Raw genomic sequence first — 23,737 nt, forward strand, 5'->3', positions numbered from 1 at the left:
TAAAAAAACATTTAAATCCTTAAGAAAGGTTTTGCAAAAATATCTATAAGGCAGAATCCAAACAGTCATACAGTCAAATACACATTCACATTCATGCATTCCCTGGGAATCGAACCTGTGACCTTGCGTTGCGAGCGCTGTGATCTAATGTTTGAGCTACAGGAAAGTGAAGAACATTTTAATAATCTATCAATAATCTTTTCTCTGATGACAGATGGATTCAGTGCTTCAGATGTTTGTTTGTTTGTTTCTCATCTGTGTCCAGATGTGTTTCTCTTAAAATCGTGGTCACTTCATCTATATTCAGAAAGGATTCGGCTTTCATTAAGTTATTTAATTAATAAGCAATTAGCCAGTTTAGTAGTGCATGATTTCTTAATGATTAGTCTTAAATCATCATATACACATACTGTTCAAAAATTTGGGGTCAAATGATTTTTTTCTGTGCTTTTGAAAAAAGATTACATAGCCTACAGTAAAAACAGCAATATTGTTATTATTTTGTAAAACAGCTGTTTTCTATGTGAATATATAGTAAAGTGTAATTTATTCCTGTGATCAAAGCTAAATTTTCAGCATCATTACTCCAGTCTTCAGTGTCACGATCCTTCAGAAATCATTCTGATATGATGATTTGATGCTCAAGAAACATTTATAATTATTATCAATGTTGAGAGAAAAATATATATGTAGATAAAGATATACAAATGACTTTATAATGCAACAAAATTATAAAATATCTGGTTTAGTTTTATAACAATATACATAAAATATAATAATTTAAATTAAATTTTTTTTGCCATTATAATGTAGGCTACTTTTGTCATGCCAATAAAGTGAATTGTGCTCTCTCTCTCTCTCTCTCTCTCTCTCTCTCTCTCTCTCTCTCTCTCTCCATGGTAACAGGGAAGCGTCATGAAGGACGAGTCTATTCCGGTAGCGGCGGGTGAGCGCTGTCCACATAAACACAGTAAAACACAGTAAATCCCGCTCGATAACTGTTTCAAACTGATAACTGCTGAGTTGAACTGATCGATGATCGGAACACGGTCATAAAGCGCGTTCACAGCTGCTCTGACAGTGAAGAGTGACGTGAGGAGGTGTTGGTCCGCGCTGAGGGAAGATGGCGGCGGCTGGACCGTGATCAGATTAACCCGCTGCTCTCAAATCTCTGGTTCTGGTTCGGCTGAGAGTTTTTGAGCTGTTATCGTGTGTTTGTGTTGAATTGTTGAGTGATGTCGGACTCGGAGGAGGAGATTCAGGAGCGACAGCTGAAGATCGTGGTGCTGGGAGACGGAGCGTCTGGAAAGGTACAAAATACACGAGAAATCAATCATCATCATCGCGAAACATCATGAAATATGAGCAGAAGAAACACTTTTACAGTCAACATCACAACAACTACAACACCATAGACGCCTGACAACATTAAACCACACATATGGCTACTATAACTGTGTCGTATTTAGCCTATTAACGTGTATTACTATACTATAATGTTAATTTACATTGCTATAATATTAATATTAAACAATATTAATGTTATAAATGTTTTTTTTATAATAATAACGTTATGTTTTTTAATTATATAAGAGCAAAAATAGAATGAATATGTAATATAGTGCATATATTTAGCAAAATGCTCCTCTAGACTTAATTTTTCTTGCTAACTATGCTAGGCTATTGTCATTGAATGGCTGAGGTAAATAACATCACGTGACATTGTTCTCAAACTTTTATTGACGCGTTTGAAACTCTGATTGATCGATTACACGAGACATGATTCATTTCAGTAAGTTTTGTATCTTTCAACACCTTCTGATGTTCATTCATGTTTATTTGGTGCTGTAACTAGTAGTAAAGAGGAAGAGATGATCGGTTCACGTGCCAGTTGAACTACTATTTATATTTTGATATCACATTAACGTGTTTTGGTGGACACTGTGACTACTATATTTTTATTTTAAAGATGTTGAACATCTTCTGCAGGTCAAACATGCTTTACCTGAAGTAGCTTTGCAGAATTGATGCGGATCAAACATTATCCAGTGTTTTCTAGTGAATAATTGATTGCAGTGATCTGATCATGGAGATCAATGAAACTCTCTATATGTTAAGGACATAAATTCATAACTAACAGCTGTCAATCACAGGTGAGCATGATCAGATTACATGAACGTAATGCTATTTTTATCAGCAGTTTGATTGTTTTAATCTAGCTGGTTAATCTGTACTAGATGCACATGGCAGGATTTTCCTGTGAACTTCATTCATGTTCTCGTGTGGAAGTCTTGTGTGCGCTCTGTTTGTATGATGATCGTGATGATGCTGACATGATCATTCGCTGTGGAGAAACACATGACAGACCAAGAAAGAGAGATAGACTTTAAGCTTTTAAGCTGGTCAGTATATTGCAGTGTGAGCAGAGCAGCTCAATCCATTTACTAACAAACATGCATGTGTTTCTTTACTTCGTTCTAAAAAGTAGTGTTGGCTTAACAAAAACATTAACACAGTTTGCATCATTTTTTTCAAGTTTTGACAACATTAAGTGAATTTACATTCAACCAATAAGCTAAACAGAGTTAGAGGAACTTAATAATTTGCAGCATAAACACACATTTTTAAGTTGATTACTCAAAAAAAAAAATGAAGTTGCTTGAACTACCAGAGTTGTAGCTCTGGAACCAATTATTCTGATCTATTTTAGTTCAAATCAACAGCTATCATAGCACACGCTAACACAACTAATTTAACATGTATATTTATTGAAATAACTTCAACAAAATATTCAACATTACAGAAACTCTTATTTAAATGTCAGACACAACAGCATTAAACATTAACATCAACAAATAAAACATCAACAACAAATAAATTAACACTTAATTTCATTATTTATTCTCTTTATCTTGTCATATGCAGAGCATGCTGGGAACTAGAAATCCACTGCCTATTTTCTGAAGTTATCAAGACGGTTCCATTAAGTTACTACAACCTAATTTAAAAAAAAAAAAAAAGCCAATTATCGCACAAATTTGAGTTTAAATTGCAGAGTTGATGTAATGATCAACATTATTATGTCAACAGAACTCTACAAAATAATGTTTGCAACTTAAAAGGTTTAATTAAAACAATAAATTAGAATTTTAAACCTGCAACCATGCATTTATTTAAATTGTGGTAACAGATCCCCTGAATTACTTTTTAGAGTGAAAATTTGTCTAAAAATCCCCAATAGCAAAACACTGAGATTGAACAGAGAAGAGAGGAACAGGACTGATTTTTTTCTGCAGAATTCTGTTTTTATTTTTATTTTTTTCAAATTATTATTATTTTTTTTTTCTATTTTAATTTTTCTGGACTCCAATTTAATGGTTAAATTTAATGTTAGTAATCAAAAAGCATGTCTAAAATGTTGAAATCATGGAATTTAAAATGAAATAATTTTTTTTTCTTAAATTCCATTTTGTTTTCCCCAAAATTTGTTTTCCATTTTTATTTTTCCATTTTAATCAATTGAATTCATAAAACTTTTTATTTTTGGAGACACAACCTTTGAATTTAACGATGTATTAGTAAACGTTGAAATTAACCCTTGAAGACCTAGAATATTTTTGGTCACCTGTCTTGCCTGTTCTTTTCTTTGTTTTTCTAACTCATTAGCAGTCAGGATAAAGTGCCATATATCATTTTAAACAGGAGAACCTGAAGTTTCAGTGTAGCTCAAAGTCCCAGTTTTACTTTTATTTTTCTGAGAATTGATGAATTTACCAAAATTATGAAAAACGGGAGAATGTTTTATTTATTTATTTTTTTACTGTGAACTCAAACAGAACCAAGTTTGGATTATTTTCCTTTAGAAAGTTATACTTGGATGTTTTGAACCTTCATACGAAATTGTCTATGTGTAACAATCCCTAAGCAAGTTATACTCATTTTTTATACATTATTATAGGCACTTTTCAGTGAAAAAACTAGTGTTTTTTTATTTACTGACAAAAAGTTCAATAAATTAAGATTAGAAATGGTTTAAAAGTATTTAAAATTTTTTGTTCATGTTAATTTAGTTAACTAATGTTAACAAATGAAACCTTATTATACAGTGTTATGAGTGTTTGTTGTCATGATGTCTCATCTTACATTTTTTGATTGTCATTGTTCTTGAGGTTTGTGTGTCATGTTTTGAGATCTTCTAAAGCGATATCTCAGATATCTTTGCTTTGTAAGAGGATTGCTCCTTCAGAAACAAAGAGAGCATTGTTCACTTAACATATTAAGTGTCCTATAAAATATATATATATATATATATACATATACATTTTTTACATTTTTTAGAAAAAAAAAGGTTAAATTGATACTTAAAATGGTCGTTCACCCAAAAATGATTATTCTGTCATCATTTACTCTCCCTCATTTCATGCCAAACCTATCTGACTTTCTTTTTTCTAAGGAACCCAATATAAATATATATTTGTAACTATCCCTTTAAAGTCAGCAGTGTCATCTGTTTCATTTTGAGTGCCGTCGTCCCATTTAACTATTGAGTTTATGGTCATTGAATTGCTTTTCTGAGGTAAATATGACATTGCGTGACTCAAGCTGTTTTATTGACGTATTTCTGCGGTTGAAACACTGATTGATAGATTACATGAAACGTGATTCATTTCAGTTAGTTGTTCTCTACCTTTCACCATCTTCTGATGTTCATTCATGTTTATTTGCTGCTGTAACAAGTAGTACACGAGATGATCGGTTCACGTCCGCTTCACCACACATTAAAGAGACACAAAACAACATTTATTGTTTGAATTTCATAATAAAAGTGACAAAATTTGAGAGCTGAGACTTTGTTTCATATCAAAAGTATCAAAGCTTATTGGATGGCAGGAACTACAATTAATGTTTAGTGAAGTTTTGTTCATGAATCAACTCAAAACAGCACTAAAAGATCAATTTTGAGATTTAAGAATCAATATCGGTTCAATTTTTCAAGTTTTTTGTGTGTCCAGTGTTGGAAGAGCATTTGACGTGAGGTGGGTTTGGAAAGCACTGTGTCTCTCCGCTAAACTAGAGTCTTAGGAAGGGCCAATTTTCCTACTAGAAATGTCTTTTAGGGTTTCAGACCACAGGAAAAATGTCTTTATCCTGGATTTCTATGTTTGGTTTGTGTGGCAGCGTTTCTCCCTCTCAGCGGTGGTGACCCTCGCGGCCGCAGCAGAGGGTTCTGGGTAGCAGTGCGTGTACAAACCCTTCTGGCTCCAGATGGGGTTGTTTAAACGTCACTTAGAGTGGGAGGGAAAACAGACAGCGGCGCGCTACCGTAACGCCAACACAAACGAGTGTCCGGTCAGAAACATTTGTGCTGTTAGATCAGTCTGTCCTCTCTCACGGACACACAGTCGCTCTGTGGGATACTGTGACCTGCTGGAGTGTTCAAACTGAACGTCTGTACACCCAGTACTGCAACAGAAACCATGTGACTGTAGAATCTGAATGGGTTTCTCTGTAGAGTCTAGCTTTATTGATCTACAACAGGTTTCTCCAAACTGGGGTTGGCGAAGGAACTGCCAGGTGTTTGTAAAAACGGCTAATAATAAATCCTGAACATGTAAAATTTAAATGAATAAGACGTTACAGGAAAAAAATAATTTTTGCATGCATTCATGCACTGGTCCATTTTGGGATTTTGGTGTATTTTGCTTCCTTAACATCCAAAATACACATTTAAGTGTTTAGTTTATTGCACTTCATCTATTTGCGTCTGTAGATTTCAATTACCATACATATCTTTAAAAGTTTTTTCCTCCTTTTCAGCAGCAGTTACACACACCAAAACTTACAGTTTTATTCATATCTATATGCTGAAGTTTTTTACTGAGGGGTTTGATCATATTTCATTTGCATGGTATATATTAACATTTTATTCCTGAAAACATGGTGAAAATGTATTTTTTCCAGCCATTGACAGTATTTTTTGATTTATGAAGTAATAAAAAGACTAATCCAAAATCCCCTCTGTAAAAACATTTAACTCTATTATGTCAACAAAATCAAGCAAGAATTTTGAACCTGGCTTTATCCAATGTTCATATTTATATTCTGAAAATGTATGCAAATTTGTTTGATTTAATTAGACAGTGTCTCGTATGCATATTTAGACAAAAACATTTCAGAAAACTTAATTTCACAAAACAATTGACAATGTACTGTGATTAATCAACTGTTGGGTGATATCTGTAAGTCGAACAATTACAGTCAAAATGAATATTAAAAAACGGATTATTTTATCTGTTTAGCTTCATGTCATGTGACCATAAACTGACATCAGAGAACCGTAAATATGCAAATGTGCTGTTAAATTATTGAAATAATTAAAAATCTCAGGTAGTTTGGCTGACAAAAATGTTTGGGAATACCTGGTCTACAACATTAAATCAAAATGGCCGTAATTCATTCGGTACTCGCAGTACTGCAAGTTTGTAGGCAGCATGATGTTTGAAAGTCACTTTATTCTGTGTGTTGTAAAGTTAGAGGTGTGTGTTGATGTCCTGTGTGTATGTGGGCGTCTCTGTCCACACACACATGATCTGATTGGCTGTAGTACTTGACATGAAGCATCTGTCAATCAAAGAGAAGTGGGAGGCGGAGCCTCAGGATAGGTGAGAATAATTTCTTTCAATTTAAAATGTTCTGATGTTTATGTGTGTGTGTCTTTGTTTCTCAGACATCTCTCGCCATCCGCTTTGCACAAGAGGCTTTTGGGAAACAGTATAAACAGACGATAGGGCTGGACTTCTTCCTCAAGAGAATCACCCTGCCAGGTTAGACACACACACACACACACACACACACATACACACAAGCAAGTAAGTAGTTGACAAATAACACAAACTTTATTCTTCATTTAGATTTCAGAATTCTTTTAGTTCACTTTCTCTTTTAATATAGCTCATAACATTGCATGTATAATAATTATAAAATAGTATTATTAAAAACGTTCCTCCGACATGCTTCATCCACGCGAAAAAACATGAATCTATAAGCTACTTATTAATGTTGCAAATCTCTCTATCCATGATGTGGAGGTGTAATGTGTTATTTTTAATATCATTGAGATACTATTATACTATTATATATTTTTTATATATTTTCTGTTTTCATTTTCATTTTAGTTCAAGTTTTAGTTGAACTGCATTGAGAATGCCTTTGAAATTCCAGTTAAATTTCTGAATTTCATTCAAACAGGAAGCATATTTGTTATTCAAATTTAAGGAAGTGGAATTAAAATCACCTGAAATTTAAAGAAATTTTAAATATATTTCAAATTTGATGTACTTTTTAATTATTTTTTGCTTGTGCAGGACTAATGAAGTATTGTTTCATTGGGTTGATTTTTTTCCATTGTAATTCTTTAAATTCCCAACAAAATTACCCAAATATTTATATAAAAAAACTTATAGCGTGATTTATTATTTAACGACAATTGTTTATTTCAATACATTTCTGTATTTTGTAGTTCATGATGAACAAAGTAATTCCGGAAAGACAATTCCAACATTTGGCTGAAAATTTCTAACAAAAAAAAAAAAAAGAACTCAGAATTTGAACAGATAATTTGTAGGTGAAGTTTTTGTTCATCCAATTGATGAAAACCACCAATCAGTCTTTCGTTCTCTAAGATTTTCACGTCAGCCGTCTATATATCTGAGCGTTGTTGACAGAGGTTGTGTAATGGTGTTAATTGACTCGATGCGTATGAATAGATCTCTGTCCTGATTCTGTGTCTCGCACTGATGTTTTCAAGTGTTTCTGAAGCTCTGCTGCTGGACGGCGTGTGTTTGTGTGGGTTTGTACTGAACCTCTGAATGAATCACTCCAGTGTGTGTGTGTTTGTTGTACGTCTGCCTCTTTTCAACTTTATTACCTACGAAAGCTCTTAACTCCTAAACAAACACACATAACTCTCTTCTCAAAGACAGATTGTGTACTGTAAAGCACCAGGTAAGAATGTCGAATGTGAGTTAGTTTGATGTTTAATTGCAGACTGAAATCAGATCTGGGTAAGCGCATCTTTTTTACTGCTATTATCCATTGCAGGGGACAATACGCCATGTACATTTCTTTTTACAGCATTTACTTCTATAAATAGAAGTAGTAAGAAACATAAAAAGAAGATTTGACCAACCAAAACTTTGATGCATCCAGGCTGTTGTGAAATGTAGGTCACATTATTCTATTGTTTAAATGTTAGAATTGATTTTTTTTTTGTAAGGTGTGTAAACTTTGGAATGGAAATTGAATCAGCTGTAATTACAGGAGTGAAGTCGTCGTTTGGCGCTCTAAACAGAGTCCGTCTGTCTGTTAGCGTCTATTTATTGTGAGTGTGCTGTTTGACGTATTGAACGCGCTGCGCTCTCTCCTTCTGACGGGTTATTTTCAGGTCCGTTCTCATGCTGGGACGCTTCTGTTTTCACGCTCTTATGGACCATAACTGAGAGAGAGAGAAACACACCGCGTCAGCACATTCGGCTACGCTGGCAGAACGTGCGAGTCACTTACCGTAAAGATTGAATTCTAGAATAAATAAAGAAAAGAGATCTTTATAGAGGCACGTGAAGAGAAGTGTGGGATGAACAGACTCGTCTGTATATATACATCGACTGTATAGTCTGAATGCATCGACTGTGACGCTCTGGAGAAATATTTACATTAACGTTGTTAAAATTATTTTTATTATAATTATATGTATTTAAAATGTATTTAATTTATTATGTTATTTATTATATAAATAATACAATTTATTATTTTATTGAATTATATTAATTTCTATTATTTTGTAATTTTTATTTTTTATATATAATATTATTACAGAAAATGCATTCTTTTTAAATTTAGCATTGCAAAAACATAAAAACATCCTGTTTCCATAATCAGTTTCTTTTCACACACACACACACACGCACACACACACTCACTCACTCACACACACACACACACACACACACACACACACACATGCTGGGTGTCTTCGAGCTGAACTGATGTTTAATGTGAACATGTTTTGACTCTCTGAAGGGAACCTGAATGTGGCGCTGCAGGTGTGGGACATCGGAGGACAGACCATCGGAGGAAAAATGCTGGACAAGTACATCTACGGAGCGCAGGTGACTGACAAATCATGTTTCATAAATATGGCTGTTTGTGTGTGTTTGAGCGGATGAATATTTGTGATGCTAAATAACGCTTATCAATACAGTTAGTGTGCAGAATACAGGCAGAAACCTGCAGATAATACACACACATACACACACACTCCAGCGCCACCTGCTGTTCAAACACACACACATTCAGACACGATCTCTTCAGTTGCCAGCACAGATCTGAACTGAAATATTTGTACCTCATGAATGCTTTAGAATATAGACCTAAAGTTCATCTCTTTTAAGAAGACAACTTTTAAGTGTAAAAAGATTGTTAAGCAAATGTACTGAAATAAAATTGTGTATATTTTACAAAAACAATTTGGACTCTATTTGCTATAAAATCAAAGTCATATTTCTAACCAAGTTTCGTTCCATATTTGAAGTTGATATCACAAAAATTGAGGTTTCTGAGAGATTTCATTTAGGCGCTGTACCACAAACAGCCACCGGGTGACGCCCACATGACGTGTCTCCTGTCACAAATGAATACGTTTCTGTCACAATGTCATTTCTATCACAAAACAGTCACCAACGATATGTGTTTCATCAAGTTTAGAAAAAGATTTGATTATAAAATTGTGCTGTAAATTCTGTAACATGAAATATGACACCGTCCACTAGGGGGAGCAGCTGCTGAAAGAGTTTAAAGTATCCTTCCAGAAAGGATTTGAATTTTGAGTGTTTAAGCTTTTGAAATGATACCTACTTAATGTGTGTGTGTGTGTGTGTGTGTGTGTGTGTGTGTGTGTGTGTGTGTGTGTGTGTGTGCAGGGTGTGCTGCTGGTGTATGACATCACTAATTCTCAGAGTTTTGAGAATCTTGAAGACTGGCTGAACATGGTGAGAAAAGCCAACGAAGAGTCAGACACACAACCTGCGATATCACTGATCGGAAACAAGAGTGAGTACACACACACACTTCACACACACACACACTCACATAATGTTTAAAGGAAGAATGTAATGTAATTACATTGTCAATTCTGGGACAAAAACATCTTAAGAAAACAGTGAAAAAAGTTCATAAGATAAATTCTAGAATGTTCGTAAGTGCAATTCTTGACAATTTCTCAGATATTTTCAGAACATTGTAATTGTTTTCTTAAGAAGTAAATAAGTCCTTGATGTTGTTTGATCGCACATTTTCCTCCTCCTGAGGTTTTCTTGTCTAATGCAACAAATTCAAAACTTACACTGTGAATCGTAAGGATATATTTGCCATCTATTAATCTTTTGTAAACAGTAAGCGTCATTCAGTGACTGAAGTGTGTGTGATGTGCTGACGTCACAGCTGATGAAAGGATTGTTTCATATGTATTTAGTGTTCTGTTGTAATGATTAATATTTAAAACATCCCATAAATTCATTAAACATCTCACCTATGGGACAAGTTGGAGGTTATCCTAACTTTGAGAAGTTATTAATGATGATTTTTAAGAACATTCCTTTGGAGAATTTTAAAGTTTTATCTTAAAGAGATTGTGCAAGTTGTGATTGTTTTAATTATTTTATTATGATTGTTGTTATTACTAAATAAAAATATTATACTATTGTAATTTTTTGCTAAAATAAAAGTTTTATTTTAGAGTTTTTAAGAAAAATAATAATAATAATATATTTATTTATAATATATTATAATATTTTTTACAGTACAACTGTAAAATTACAATAGCAATATTTTAGATTGTGCTAAAGCAGTTTTGATCTGATGAATAATCACCAGATTTTGTCCGATTTCTGAACCTGTGAAATCGTAGCGTGTTCAACGAGACTGACGGCTGACCTGCCGTGTGCTCACCGTACTTCACTCGTCCTCGGTTTGGCTCTCCCTCGTTTACACAAACACAGCGGCTGTGATGTGACAGCGGATCTAAAGCAGGCTAACGCTTGTCTGCTGATGCCAGCGTAACTCTCTGCGGGTCTCGCGTTACTAGCACAGGCCAGAACATTAAAGAAAGTCGTTTGTTGCTCTAGATGAAAGTGTGAACCCACGTGTACAGCCTTTCAAAGTGTACTGCACGTACATGAACACAGGCGTCTGACGCACGCGCACTAGAGAGGTTCATCCTTGTCGTTGTCTGCGCTGTTTCTCTCCAGAAGTTATGAGCGATAAAAACGTCTTTGTATTGAATCTCACACATGAGTCTGTCGGAGCGTCTCCAGTAGTGTGTCGCTGTTCTTCTGTCTTTCCTTCCTGGTTTTTCTCGTACTTTAGACACAGTTTTGATTTCTGAAATATGCAGAGTGCAAGATCTCAACATGCAGTCGAACTGAACTCGGTTCAACATGTAAAATCATAGAGCTGCACGATTGGGGAAAACTAATGAAGGTTTTATGATTGTTATTTAAAATACAATTTTAAAAAATTGTTCTAGGTTTGCTGTGTTTGTTTGTAGGGCTACACAAAATTTGTGATTATGTCAATATGACTATAAAATATTATTATTATTATTGAAAAATAAAAATATTAATAAAAAATGCTATTGTAATATTTCAGTGTAAAATAAAACATTAGCATATTTAAAAAATAATATAATAACAACAACAATAATGTTAACTGTAAAATGACATTACTAGTATTTATGGCTGTTTTAATTTCTTCATTTTAAAACGTTACGCCATCACGCTTTTATTTTCACCGCATATGTTTATTTAATTAAATCACAACTTTTGCAAATTGATAAAAGCACAGATCAACTTTAATAAGCTGATGAAAGATGAGTAAAGAAAAACCCTGAAACGGGATGCTTTAATGTTTTTGGGGTTTTTCTCAAATTCTGATTTTTTTTACAGTGTAGTTCAGATGAGATATTAATATTTACTGTTAGTTTCATAACATTAATGAGGATTGAAGTGTCTTCATCATGGACGTCAGTGTAAATCTGGAACCATTACAGCGCTGTGTGTTTGTTATGAGTGTGTGATGAATTAAACTGTTTCAACAGTGAATGTATCATTCTGACCTCTGACCTCTGACCTCTCTGATGTATGACTGACCATCTTTACTGACCCCTGTGTGTGGGAGCTGTGTGTGTGTGTGTGTGTGTGTGTGTGTGTGGATGTGGATGTTTCACGCCGCTAGTAAAATACCATCTCTTCACATAATAATAAAAAAAAAAATAGATTATTAGTATATGGAATATTCAATATAAAATATTTTTTATAAAATTAAAATCTCTATTCTTTCCCCAGCTATATTCTGTATGAATTTTTCTTTGATGCTTTATTATATTTCTTGATCATTTATTATATTATAAAGATATAAATATAATAAACTTGCAAGAAATGTGTCTATAAAATAGAAGAATATTTAATGTATATATAATATGTATATATATGAATATATAATATAAAATAATATAGAATGTAGGGGAAAGAATGGAGCAGACATTTTTATTTTCATTTTTTACTCAGATAATCTCTGTTTTGGGCCAAATAACATTCAGGTTAACTTAGTGTTTGTGTTTCAGTTCAGTACGTCAGATCATGATGTTTTGTGCTTTATGATCTTGATCTGTATTGTGTGTATGAGGTGATGATGATGATGATGATGATGATAGTCGTGTTTGATTGTTTCAGCAGCTTCTGGAGCTCTGAAGTGATCAGAGTTGGACTCACTGTGTTTCGCTGCTTCATTTCTCAGTGTGAATCAGTCGATCAGAGTCAGACTTTAGTTTTTACCTACTTTAGTCGAGGACATTGTGTCTGTCTCTCTCTCTCTGTCTGCTGGGAATCGTCTGGAGAGAAAGTGAGCGCTGTTTTTCTTTCTTCTCTGTTTTGTTTTGGTTGTCAGGCTCGTGTGTGTGTGTGTGTGTGGGCAGACCTGCATGTTCCCATGAAGATGAAGAGTAGAGGGCAGACCTCACAAATATAGATTCATTTTTACAGCAGTCACACACACACACACACACACACACACACACACTGCTCGATTCTGTCATCATTAACTAAACATGAAGTCGTTATTCATTGATCAGTTTCCCCTCCACTAAAGTTTCATATAGTTCTCCTGCAGTTCTCGTACCGTTATCGTGCTGTTCTCATATAGTTCTCATGGAGTTCTCATGCACTTCTCATGGAGTTCTCGTGGAGTTCTCGTGCACTTCTCGTGCACTTCTCATGGAGTTCTCATGGAGTTCTTGTGCACTTCTTGTGCATTTCTCGTACTGTTATCGTGCTGTTCTCATATAGTTCTCAAGGAGTTCTCATGCACTTCTCGTGGAGTTCTCATGCACTTCTCATGGAGTTCTCCTGGAGTTTTCGTGCACTTCTCGTGGAGTTCTCGTGCACTTCTCGTGCACTTCTCATGGAGTTCTCATGGAGTTCTCGTGGAGTTCTCGTGCACTTCTCATGGAGTTCTCATGGAGTTCTTGTGCACTTCTTGTGCATTTCTCATACTGTTATCGTGCTGTTCTCATATAGTTCTCAAGGAGTTCTCATGCACTTCTCGTGGAGTTCTCATGCACTTCTCATGGAGTTCTCCTGGAGTTTTCGTGCACTTCTCGTGGAGTTCTCGTGCACTTCTCGTGCACTTCTCATGGAGTTCTCGTGCACTTCTCATGGAGTTCTCGTGGAGTTCTCGTGCACTTCTCAGGGAGTTCTCGTGCACCTTCTCGTGGAGTTCTTGTGCACTTCTCGTGGAGTTCTCGTGGAGTTCTCGTGCACTTCTCGTGGAGTTCTCGTGCACTTCTCATGGAGTTCTCCAGCACTTTTCAGGGAGTTCTCGTGCACTTCTCGTGGAGTTCTCGTGCACTTCTCGTGGAGTTCTTGTGCACTTCTCGTGGAGTTCTCGTGCACTTCTCGTGCACTTCTCATGGAGTTCTCGTGCACTTCTCATGGAGTTCTCGTGGAGTTCTCGTGCACTTCTCAGGGAGTTCTCGTGCACTTCTCGTGGAGTTCTTGTGCACTTCTCGTGCACTTCTCGTGGAGTTCTCGTGCACTTTTCAGGGAGTTCTCGTGGACTTCTCATGGAGTTCTCTTGCAGTTCTCCTGCAGTTCTCACAGAGCTCTCATGTCATTCTCTAGCTGCTCACAGTCCTGCTGAAGATCATTGTTTTCATTTTCTCTCTCTCTCTGAATGGTCAAATTTTTTTTTTTTTTTTACTTTTTTCTATGTATTTTAAACCAATTTTGATTTCATTATAATCAAATTGAAAATTATTGAAAAAAAAAAAATTATATACAGTATGTTTTATATGCTTATATATTGACAGACATAAAAATTAGGAAGGAAATGTGTGCGGTTGTCAAAATAATGTTACATTGCTTCTAAAATAGGCTTCAAGTTCTTTATGCAAAATAGTTTATTTCTTTTGATTTTGACCGGCTTCCTCTTTACCTTGTTAAGTACTTGCTTGAAAACATTTATTTTCAATAACTTTTAACCAGGTATAACTTATTTACTGTATTCGTTCTATTTTGTCTGATTTTACGTGTATTGTTCATCACTTTGGGTCATCCATGAGTTGAAGGTGCTTTATAAATAAATAAAAGAAGAAGATGATTTTGTGGTGAAACACGAGCTGCACAGTTTCTGTGTGTGTGTAATATGTATCAGTGTGTGTATGTTTGTCATATTCAGCAGTCAGATGACCCGAGTCACACCTGGACGTGGAGTCCGAGCACCAATCAGAGCTCAGGATCAGGGTCATGTGATCTCTTTCAGTGGCATGTGTGTGGAAAGTTCTCCATGTGCCGCTTGAATCGTTGGGTAAATATTGGTGCACATGGTGCTGCTGAGACCAGCGGCCTTTCGCAACCTGTGTGGTACATCACGGGCCATTACGCTTCACACATGCGTGTGTGTGTGTCAGGTACGTGTGTGTGTCTTCTAGTACAGAAGGAAAGTGTGTGTCTGCTATTGTTTTGTTTGTGTGTGTGTGTGTGAGAGAGAGAGAGAGCGTCTTGTGTGGCCTCTTCAGCACTGGAGCTTTTGTTGGCTTTCAACACGCCTGAGGACCCATAAAACTGTATGACGCACACACACACACATGTGCATGTAATATACACACACATTCCCATCATAAATACACACAGAAGAGAGTACGTTCATCATCTGATTGTGACTGTAATGGGTTTGTGTGGATCGCGGTGCGCGAGTGTTGACGTGAACCGACGCTCCTGTGTTTACTCCACTTAGCGAGCGAGCGTTGACCTTTAACCTCACGCTCGCCCGCTGTCCCGCTAATGGAATAGAGCCGCAGGAAGCAGCTGGACGGTGAAGCGTTTAACTGATCGTGTTCTCTAATGAAGTTAGTCGCTCTGTTGAATCACACACATTACGCTTCACACCGCCCGTCAGTCTGTCACATGCTTTTGTTTACCATCGCTGATCACTTTCCGCCTCACACACTCGATAATACATGCAGTGTAGTGCAGCTTATATGATTAAAAACTTCAATGCAACTCCTGCTGGTGTGTTTTCTCTTTGTTACACAGTGCCGAAACGTCATGGTAAAACTGATCGATTCATCTTCATGTCTGCTGCTGTTTCTGGAGTGTGTGTTTGACTGATCGATGCTGTGACGTGTTTGTGACAGTGAGTGAGCGCAGGGCTCCTGGACGGCGGCGCTTTATGTAAACATGGCCGGTGGAAGGGACGAGGAGTCGCCATCACTCTCCGCGCTATCTCCCGCTCGTCTCTCACGCCGCGGGTTTGTGCACGGACACTGAGGAGAAGCAGACCACCTCCAGATCCGTCCGATTGAGAGACGAGCGCAGGATCAGCGTGTCGCGCTGCTTTAGATTAGATTATGGGAGAAAAATGGCCCCCGATCTGCAGACGGACCCCTGGAGCCGCGCTTCACGCTCCGTCCTGCGACTCACTGTTGTTTTTGCGTGCGTGTGCGTCTCACGGTGACGTTCAGGTTCAGAGCAGAATAACACTCCTCTGTTCTGAAGGTTAAACTCGAGAGCTAAAATAACTCGCTATATTTGGTAACAATAGCTTTTAGCTAAATATTTCTCTACAGGATTTGTGCTGGTAATGAATGAGGCCTGTCACTGAGATGCCAGAGGATCTTGTGGGTTGAATGTGATCCGCACAGATGTTAGTGTGTTAATGTGTTTGTGTGGCGGTTAGTGGTTTGATGATCTTAAAGCTGCACGAATTAAAATGATGAAAGTCGTGACGAAACGGATCTTTTCTTCCACATCTGATTTTAACAGAGTTTTGAAAAAGAATAAATGTGGGGCGGGGCTTGGTTCTGTGCATCAGTTGTTGATTGGATGTTGAGATGTGGGCGTGGTCCTCAGAAGTGTATGCAGATGAGCGTGAGCTTGCAGGGGCGGAGTTTAAGTGCACTAAATGATTGGAGAATCTTGCATATGAAGCTTCACTGTAAACATTATGAGCTCAAAAAATTGAATAAGATCTATAACATTTGCATTTCATGCAGACTTTAAAATGCTATAAAAAAAAAAGCTTGTGCAATTTGGCCCAAAATGTTTATATGGTTATATATCAATATGACCATAAAATTATAATAATTATAGATATTTTTTATTAGATAAAAATCTGAAACAAAAGAAAAAATATTCATATTTTAATATTTCATTGTAAAAAAAAAAAAATTCTGTATTTAAAGGTGCAATATGTAATATTTTTGCAGTAGAATATCCAATAACCAATAGGCCAGTGTTATATATTTTGTTCACTTGAGTACTTACAATATCCCAAATGTTTGCAACTATTTGTAAATCGTGAGAAAATTGCAATTTTATCCAAGGCTCCGGGACGTGTGAGGAGTCGCCTGTCAATGGCGTCATACCCGCGTTACCCTCGGTTTCCGGTTTATTTTGTAGAAACCATGGAAACACCAAAGACGCTTTAATATTTACATGTTTTAATAGACAAGGGAACAACTGTTTTGATATATTTATAGACAGAAAACGAATTGTTGTTATATAGCTCAACACGTTTAGTCTTATTGTTTAAATCTAATTTTCTTGATTTTTTGCGAGTCTCATGCTTTACCATGCCTCAGAGAAAAACACTATTTTGTGAAGTAGCTAACATAGCATAATCAGATGCAGCTTTATTTTTAGTAACAGTAATACAGTATTTTCTCCATCATACGATATGTTTTAAAATTAATTGCATGCCATTTATCAACACAATCATCCAGCATTTAATATGATATTGTAAAATCGATCTATCTTACTGCAGTGTGTAACAGTGTCTCACAGCAGCCGCCGAGCGAACGCACAGAGTAACGTTATAACATCATTTTCAACACTCTCAAATGTATCTAATATGATAAACAGAGCTGCGTTACCTCATACTCATGACCGGAAAAGGCAACTGTGTCATAATAAAAGTCCCGCTGCTCGTGAGGCGTGTGTTGATCAATCGCTCCAGCTCCTCGTTCAGCTCCACAACACTCGCTCCTGCTCTGATTCACACTACAGTAACGTTAATAATCACATCCATGAACATGAGTTCTGCCCAAGTCCAATCCCGATTGTTTCCACCGGCTGTGATGTGAAGATCACATGTCCCAAGATTCCACGCTCGGAAACTTGCCGTCGTCAAGCTACACCTTTGTTTTGAATAGGCCTCTAGCGACCTCTAGTGGACATAAAATATTATATATTGCACCAATAATAATAATAATAGTCGTGATCATTTTACTTTATAATACTACTGTAAACATTTATGGCTATTTATTTTCAAATGTTATACCATCAAACTTTTATTTTGACAGAACCCACAGCTTCTCTTCTGTTGATCAGCGCTTCTCATTATTTGTGAAGATGTTTTGCACGTGTTTCGTTCCCAAATACGCATTAAAGCGACGCAGATCAGATCAGATGTTGATGTTGAGCAGCTTTTACTGTGAATCGAGACGCTGAAAACATCAGATCAGTGTGTGTGTGTGTGTGTGTGTGTGTGTGTGTGTGTGAATCAACACAGCGCCATGACATGAAGAACAGTAAATGATGACAGAATGATAATTTTGGGTGAACAATTGCTTAAATGTCTGACAGGAGCATATTAATGTGCTTTATTTGACGAGATACTTTAATGTGTGCGTGTGTGTGTGTGTGTGTGGCCAGTTGACTGATGGCAGTGCAGACATGAACAGGATCTGAACTATCTGTGGGATTATGAGTGTTTAGTTACAGCTGCAGACACACATCTTCCCTCATCTGTGTGTGTGTGTGTGTGTGTCAACTCTAGTTTCAGGCAGATATTTGTTCTTGTTTTAAGCAGAAACTTGCTTAATTTTGATATATTTTTCATAAAAAGACTTAATATCTTCAGTCATTTCTCTTCTCCAGTTACTGTATCTTGATTTAAGAATGTTTAGATATTTGTGCTGGAAAATACTGAGGATTTTTCAATGTGGTTGTTTATTTGGAGATGGAGAAATATGACACACACACACACACACACACACACAGGTGTGTCTGAAACACAGAAGTGAAAAGAGCTGTGGAGAGTCTCCTGTGACCCCGGTGCGCGACCTCTGTGTGACCCCGCAGTGACATCACAGACGGGTGTGTTACGGGTGTCAGAGCGCCATTGTTGTGTTCTCACTAAATCAGTCCTGCTGACAGCACTGCCGAGATTCCAGATCACACATGACATGATCACATGACACATCTGTGTGTGTGTCCTCAGGGCTGAGACGTTATCTTGAGCTTACAGGTGTGTGAAAGCAGACAGAGTTAGGGATCGTTCTGTCATCATTTACTGTCCTTCAAACTCTAAACGCAGACGATATTTAAGGTTTTCCACACACTGAGCTTCACTCATGAAACACGAGCAGAATGAAGCCGTTCTCATGCAAAATTATAATATGTATTTTAATTATATTACATTTTTTAAATGTACATTTATAACACAAGATTGTATCATATATATTATAACTCAGATTGCTTCAAAGCAGCTTCACAGTAATGAACAGGAAAATAACCGTTAATGTTAAATTTTGATCATCTCTCTCTCTCGTGTGTGTGTGTGTGTGTGTGTGTGTGTGTGTCTGCAGTTGATCTGGAGCACATGCGGACAGTAAAGATGGAAAAACATCAGCGATTCTGTCAAGAAAACGGACTCATCAGTCAGTTTGTGTCTGCGAAGACGGGAGACTCTGTGAGTAACACACACACACACACACACACACACACACACTCGCACACACACACTCACACACACAAACACTCACACACACACACACCCGAACACGGCTGAAAGAACGTCTGCATCTGAAAAAAAAAAACTTCTGCAAGAAAATATAAACTAAAACATTTGGTTTCTGTTATAATTATGCAATTTTAATTGTGAATCCAAATAAAGCATTTCGTGTGAGAGTGTGTGTGACGTGTGTGTGTGTGTGTGTGTGGTGTTTTATTCAGTGTGTATCTGTGTGTTTGCAGGTGTCTCTGTGTTTCCAGAGGCTGGCGGCTGAGATTGTAGGAATAAAGCTGAATAAAGCCGAGATCGAGCAGTCGCAGGTGACTATGATCGCTGGTTTATGCTTTTTCTAACACACTCATACTGACACTTCAACAGAGCTTCCCACATGTTTGAAATATACTTGCGGTAGTAGCCGGGCGAAAAATCCTCCTATTACCCACGGCACAAAAATGGTCTACTACATGTGACAAACAAATAATGTGATTTTTAACAGTATTTTTATTTATTGAAATTAATTTTAATTAAATAACATATTACATTTAATTACATACTAATATTATGCATTATTATGCATTGTAAATTATGCAAAATTGCAGCATTTAAATGGTTCACATTTTCCTATGTTCTCCTTGCTGTCATATAGTGTCTCTCTCAGTGAATGGGACACAGATTTTACTAGTAAAATTTATATAATGAATAATATATGTGTCAAATAATGTTCTTAGTCTTTTATTCCTGTGGGGGAGACTACAGTAATTTACTATGAATTAAATGGAAATCAAATTAAATACAATTTATTGTGTAACCAAAATACCAATAAAGCCCAAAAGAAAAAGAAAAAACTTAGCGTGTGACTTTGATTTATAAACAAGCCCGAAATACACTGGGACTCTTATTTTGAAATGTCTGTACTATTGCAGGCTGATCCTTCAGATTCTTACAATCGTCTAAAACATTTTATATAAAGGCCATAAAGTAGACATTGTAATAATTCATCAACTTGAGTTCATTAGCAATCGCTTGGCATAAATCTGCGCTTTTCATTGATTGAGAATCACTTTGAAGCAGTCTGAAGCGCTGTTGCACGAGCCTGTAGAACACACAACAGCGCCCCCTTGTGACTTTGCAAAATGCAGCGCCCGTGTGGAATGTAAACAGTTCTGACGCACACATAACGAGCAGATACGAAACGACTAGTTAATCGATCGCAGATGGTTTCATTATCTTGCGCGGATATAAAGTATAAGAGGATAAATATAATAAAAGCAAAAATGTGTCTCCAAATATACTTGGGCGGCCGTTATTATACGTGGGCGGCCCGCCCAAGTAAAGTCTATGTGTGGGAAGCACTGCTTCAATCAGTGTGTTCATTTGTGTGTGTGTGTGTTCAGATATTACAGTAATCTCACTCAGTTCTGTATTGTTTGTCATCTGTAAATCATCTTTATTTTCTTCTTTATCTAATGCATGAAACCTCATTTTTCTGTTCTGCTTCTCTCCATTTCTTTATTTCCATTGTGTGTGTGTGTGTGTGTGTGTGTGTGTGTGTGTAGCGTATTGTCAAAGCAGAGTTGGTGGATTATCCTCAGGATGAGGGACCAATCAGACAAGAGACCAATCAGAGCAAGATCTGCTCTGTCCAATAACAGTGTGAGTGTGTGTGTGTGTGTGTGTGTGTGTGTGTGTGTGTGTGTGTGTGTGTGTTTGTGAGAGTGTGTGTTTGTGTGTGTGTGTGTGTGTGTTTTCATCATTGTTGTATATTGATTCTGAATCCAGTAGTTCAGAGTTTAAAGTGTGTGTTGCTCTGTAGTGTGTGTACAGTATCAGTCACATGTGCATCATATGAACATGTAAAGGCTCAGTAATCACACATTATTTTACATTATCATAAATATATATATGTATATGATCCACTAGCAGTCAGAAGTTTAATGCACCGAATTTGTTTCTTGTGATCTTAAAAACTGTATCTATCTTTATCATTTCTGCTTAAATTGTTCAACATTAGACCTGTATGCAGTATTTGTTAATCATTATTTCTGTATAATATCTAAATATTCTTAAATCAAGATACATTTACTGGAGAAGATTGATTTCAGATATTAAAAATGAATCAAAATTAAGTGAGTTTGTGCTAAAAAGGAACAAATATCTGCTAATGGAGTCAGAAAAATAAAGATTATAAAACAAGATTATTTTTCTGACTCCATTGACAGATATTTGTTCTTGTTTTAAGTAGAAACTCACTTCATTTTGAGACTTTTTCAGAGTTTATCACTATTATTTTAACATGTTATAATAACAGAGCTGTGTCTGAACTGACTGCTAGTGTTCATCCATGTGTGATGATGATGATGATGATGAGTGACTGAAGATGTGTCTCTGTTCCTGCAGCACGTGGTTAAAGCCGACATCGTGAACTACAGTCAGGAGTCGGTGGCTCGAGCCGTCAACCCTCCGCGCAGCTCCATGTGTGTCATGCAGTGACCGCCATACATCGTCTGTGTGTGTGTGTGTGTGTGTGTGTGTGTGTGTGTGTGTGTGTGTGTGTGTGTGTGTGTGTGTGTGTGCTCACGTCTGTCCTCTCGTGAGCGTCAGTGATCCTGAAAGACTCGTGTTGGACTCTGAACAGACTGAACCAGTGAAACGGACACAAAATTTACACTTTATATTTTTCTCCTCTTTCATTTGCCAATTAGATACTGTGTTTTCCATAAAAGCTTTAATGTGTGAACGTTTTTCCTTTTAAATCTGTGTTTTTGCAAGTCGAGACAGTTTTATAGAGGATCGTTGCGTGTAAATGCTGCTGCTGGAGCGAACCGAGACCTCGCAGCTGCGGGGGAATTCGCTCGCACCGACGGAGGCCTGACTTCCTCCGGTCAGAGGTCAAAGGTTAGAGCAGACACGTGTGTTTGTGTGTGTGTGTGTGTTTGTTATGAAAGAAAGTACCTTGATAGAAGGCCACTCTGAGCACATTTCAATATAAATAACTCTTCAAGGTGAATCATTTGACTCCCAGTATTTCCCCCAGTTTCATTATTATTTGGCAAATCCAGAGCGAATATCTGAAATTCATGGACGTGACTCTCCCCCTCCGTGTTCATGACTGATATTTGATGTTTACGAGCATCATATTGGACCAATAATCTGCAGTAAAGCAGGAGTCACACAGAGACGTCTTGTGTTGAATATTTGCCGGCCGCCTGTAAACTCTATTTGAGTGATTTGTTGGTTTGTGCGCGAGTGAGTGTTTTCATTTCCACGGGACGTCCGGATCCCTCTACTTAGAGAAGTTTCATTATACGACCTCTGAATATTTCTATTTAAATACTGAATGTATTTGTAAACTCAAGCCTGTCCAGGTGTTGTAGAGCGTTGTACCGTTTAGGAATAAATGTCACAACACACGTTGACATGGATGTCTGTTTTTTTTTCTCTCCATCTTCATTCCTCTGGAAAAGTAAAATATGTCTTTTCCAAATCCCACGGTCAGAAGATGTATTAATGTGGAGGAGGATGTAGACATGTGGTCAGGAATATTGTCCAATATTAATATCATTCAAATGTCTGCCTGTAATTTACTGAAACATGATGCCAGTGAGTAATTGCGCTTGAAATAGTCTCCTCTTGACAGCACTTACACACGAGCTGTTCAGAACGAGTCCAGCGCTCGTCACTTCATCTCGTGTGGAGTTATGAGCTCCAAACTTCAGTGTCCATTTATTTCACATGATCAGAATCGTTCCTCACTTGACCTTCGCTAAGAGAAAGAGATATATTAACTGCACTCTTCAGCTTTTCACTCTGTAATGATACATAATAAATTATTAGAATACATTATAGTAACTATTGATGCATATATATATATATATATAGAGCACAGAAAAATGTTGCTTTGTGGGAAGCTACAACAATAACCAATGTTGGGGAAAGTTACTTTTAAAAGTAATGCATTACAATATTGTGTTACTCCCTAAAAAAAAGTAACTAATTGCATTACTTAGTTACTTTTTATGCGTTGCATTACTTTTGCATTACTTTTTCTCACCTGGGCTGGGCTTTTTGGCAAATGTAACGGCTCTGTCACACCAAAACTGAAATAAATAAGCCTCAGGCTGATAGAAATGCATATTTACTCCTGTACAGTAGAGGGCGCTGCTCAAACAAACCTTTCAGCTGTGCTGCAGTTCTGGATTGAAGAAGAACAGGAGAAGGAAGTTCAACACTCTTATTTCTAAATCTAATATAAAGTAATTTTTGCTTATTAGTATGATTAAATTAGATCATTGAAGGTCAGCAGCAAAGACATTGGTAATAAAATGAGATTTAATACATTAAAGGGTTAGTTCACCCAAAAATGAAAATTCTGTCATTAATTACACACCCTCGT

The 23,737-nt window shown here is 36.7% G+C and overlaps 1 protein-coding gene across 3 annotated transcripts; it reads left to right on the forward strand.

Annotated features, from left to right (window-relative positions):
- The first annotated feature begins 906 nt into the window (after window positions 1-906).
- rab28 (RAB28, member RAS oncogene family) lies at window positions 907-22,760 on the forward strand. 3 transcript variants are annotated; one of them, XM_048188547.1, is made up of 8 exons: window positions 907-1,310; window positions 6,728-6,824; window positions 9,079-9,167; window positions 9,978-10,107; window positions 19,199-19,302; window positions 19,587-19,664; window positions 20,901-20,997; window positions 21,742-22,760. In XM_048188547.1, the coding sequence occupies exons 1-7, from the start codon at window positions 1,236-1,238 to the stop codon at window positions 20,991-20,993; spliced, it is 666 nt and encodes a 221-aa protein (XP_048044504.1). In that variant the 5' UTR covers window positions 907-1,235; the 3' UTR covers window positions 20,994-20,997; window positions 21,742-22,760. The 3 variants fall into 3 exon arrangements, with proteins under 3 accessions (XP_048044504.1, XP_048044506.1, XP_048044503.1); XM_048188549.1 differs by lacking the exon at window positions 20,901-20,997 and having other exon boundaries at window positions 21,742-21,846; window positions 21,886-22,760; XM_048188546.1 differs by lacking the exon at window positions 20,901-20,997.
- The last annotated feature ends 977 nt before the right edge of the window (window positions 22,761-23,737 follow it).

Source organism: Megalobrama amblycephala, linkage group LG4, assembly GCF_018812025.1.
Source record: "Megalobrama amblycephala isolate DHTTF-2021 linkage group LG4, ASM1881202v1, whole genome shotgun sequence".
Classification (NCBI taxonomy): Eukaryota; Metazoa; Chordata; class Actinopteri; order Cypriniformes; family Xenocyprididae; genus Megalobrama; species Megalobrama amblycephala.

Bases quoted from the DNA above. Each gene is read 5' to 3' on its own strand.
- rab28 (XM_048188547.1), top strand. From the start codon at position 1,236: ATGTCGGACTCGGAGGAGGAGATTCAGGAGCGACAGCTGAAGATCGTG. The intron at 10,108-19,198 runs GTGAGTACACAC...GTGTGTCTGCAG, and splicing joins ATCACTGATCGGAAACAAGA to TTGATCTGGAGCACATGCGG. The intron at 19,303-19,586 runs GTGAGTAACACA...GTGTGTTTGCAG, and splicing joins CTGCGAAGACGGGAGACTCT to GTGTCTCTGTGTTTCCAGAG.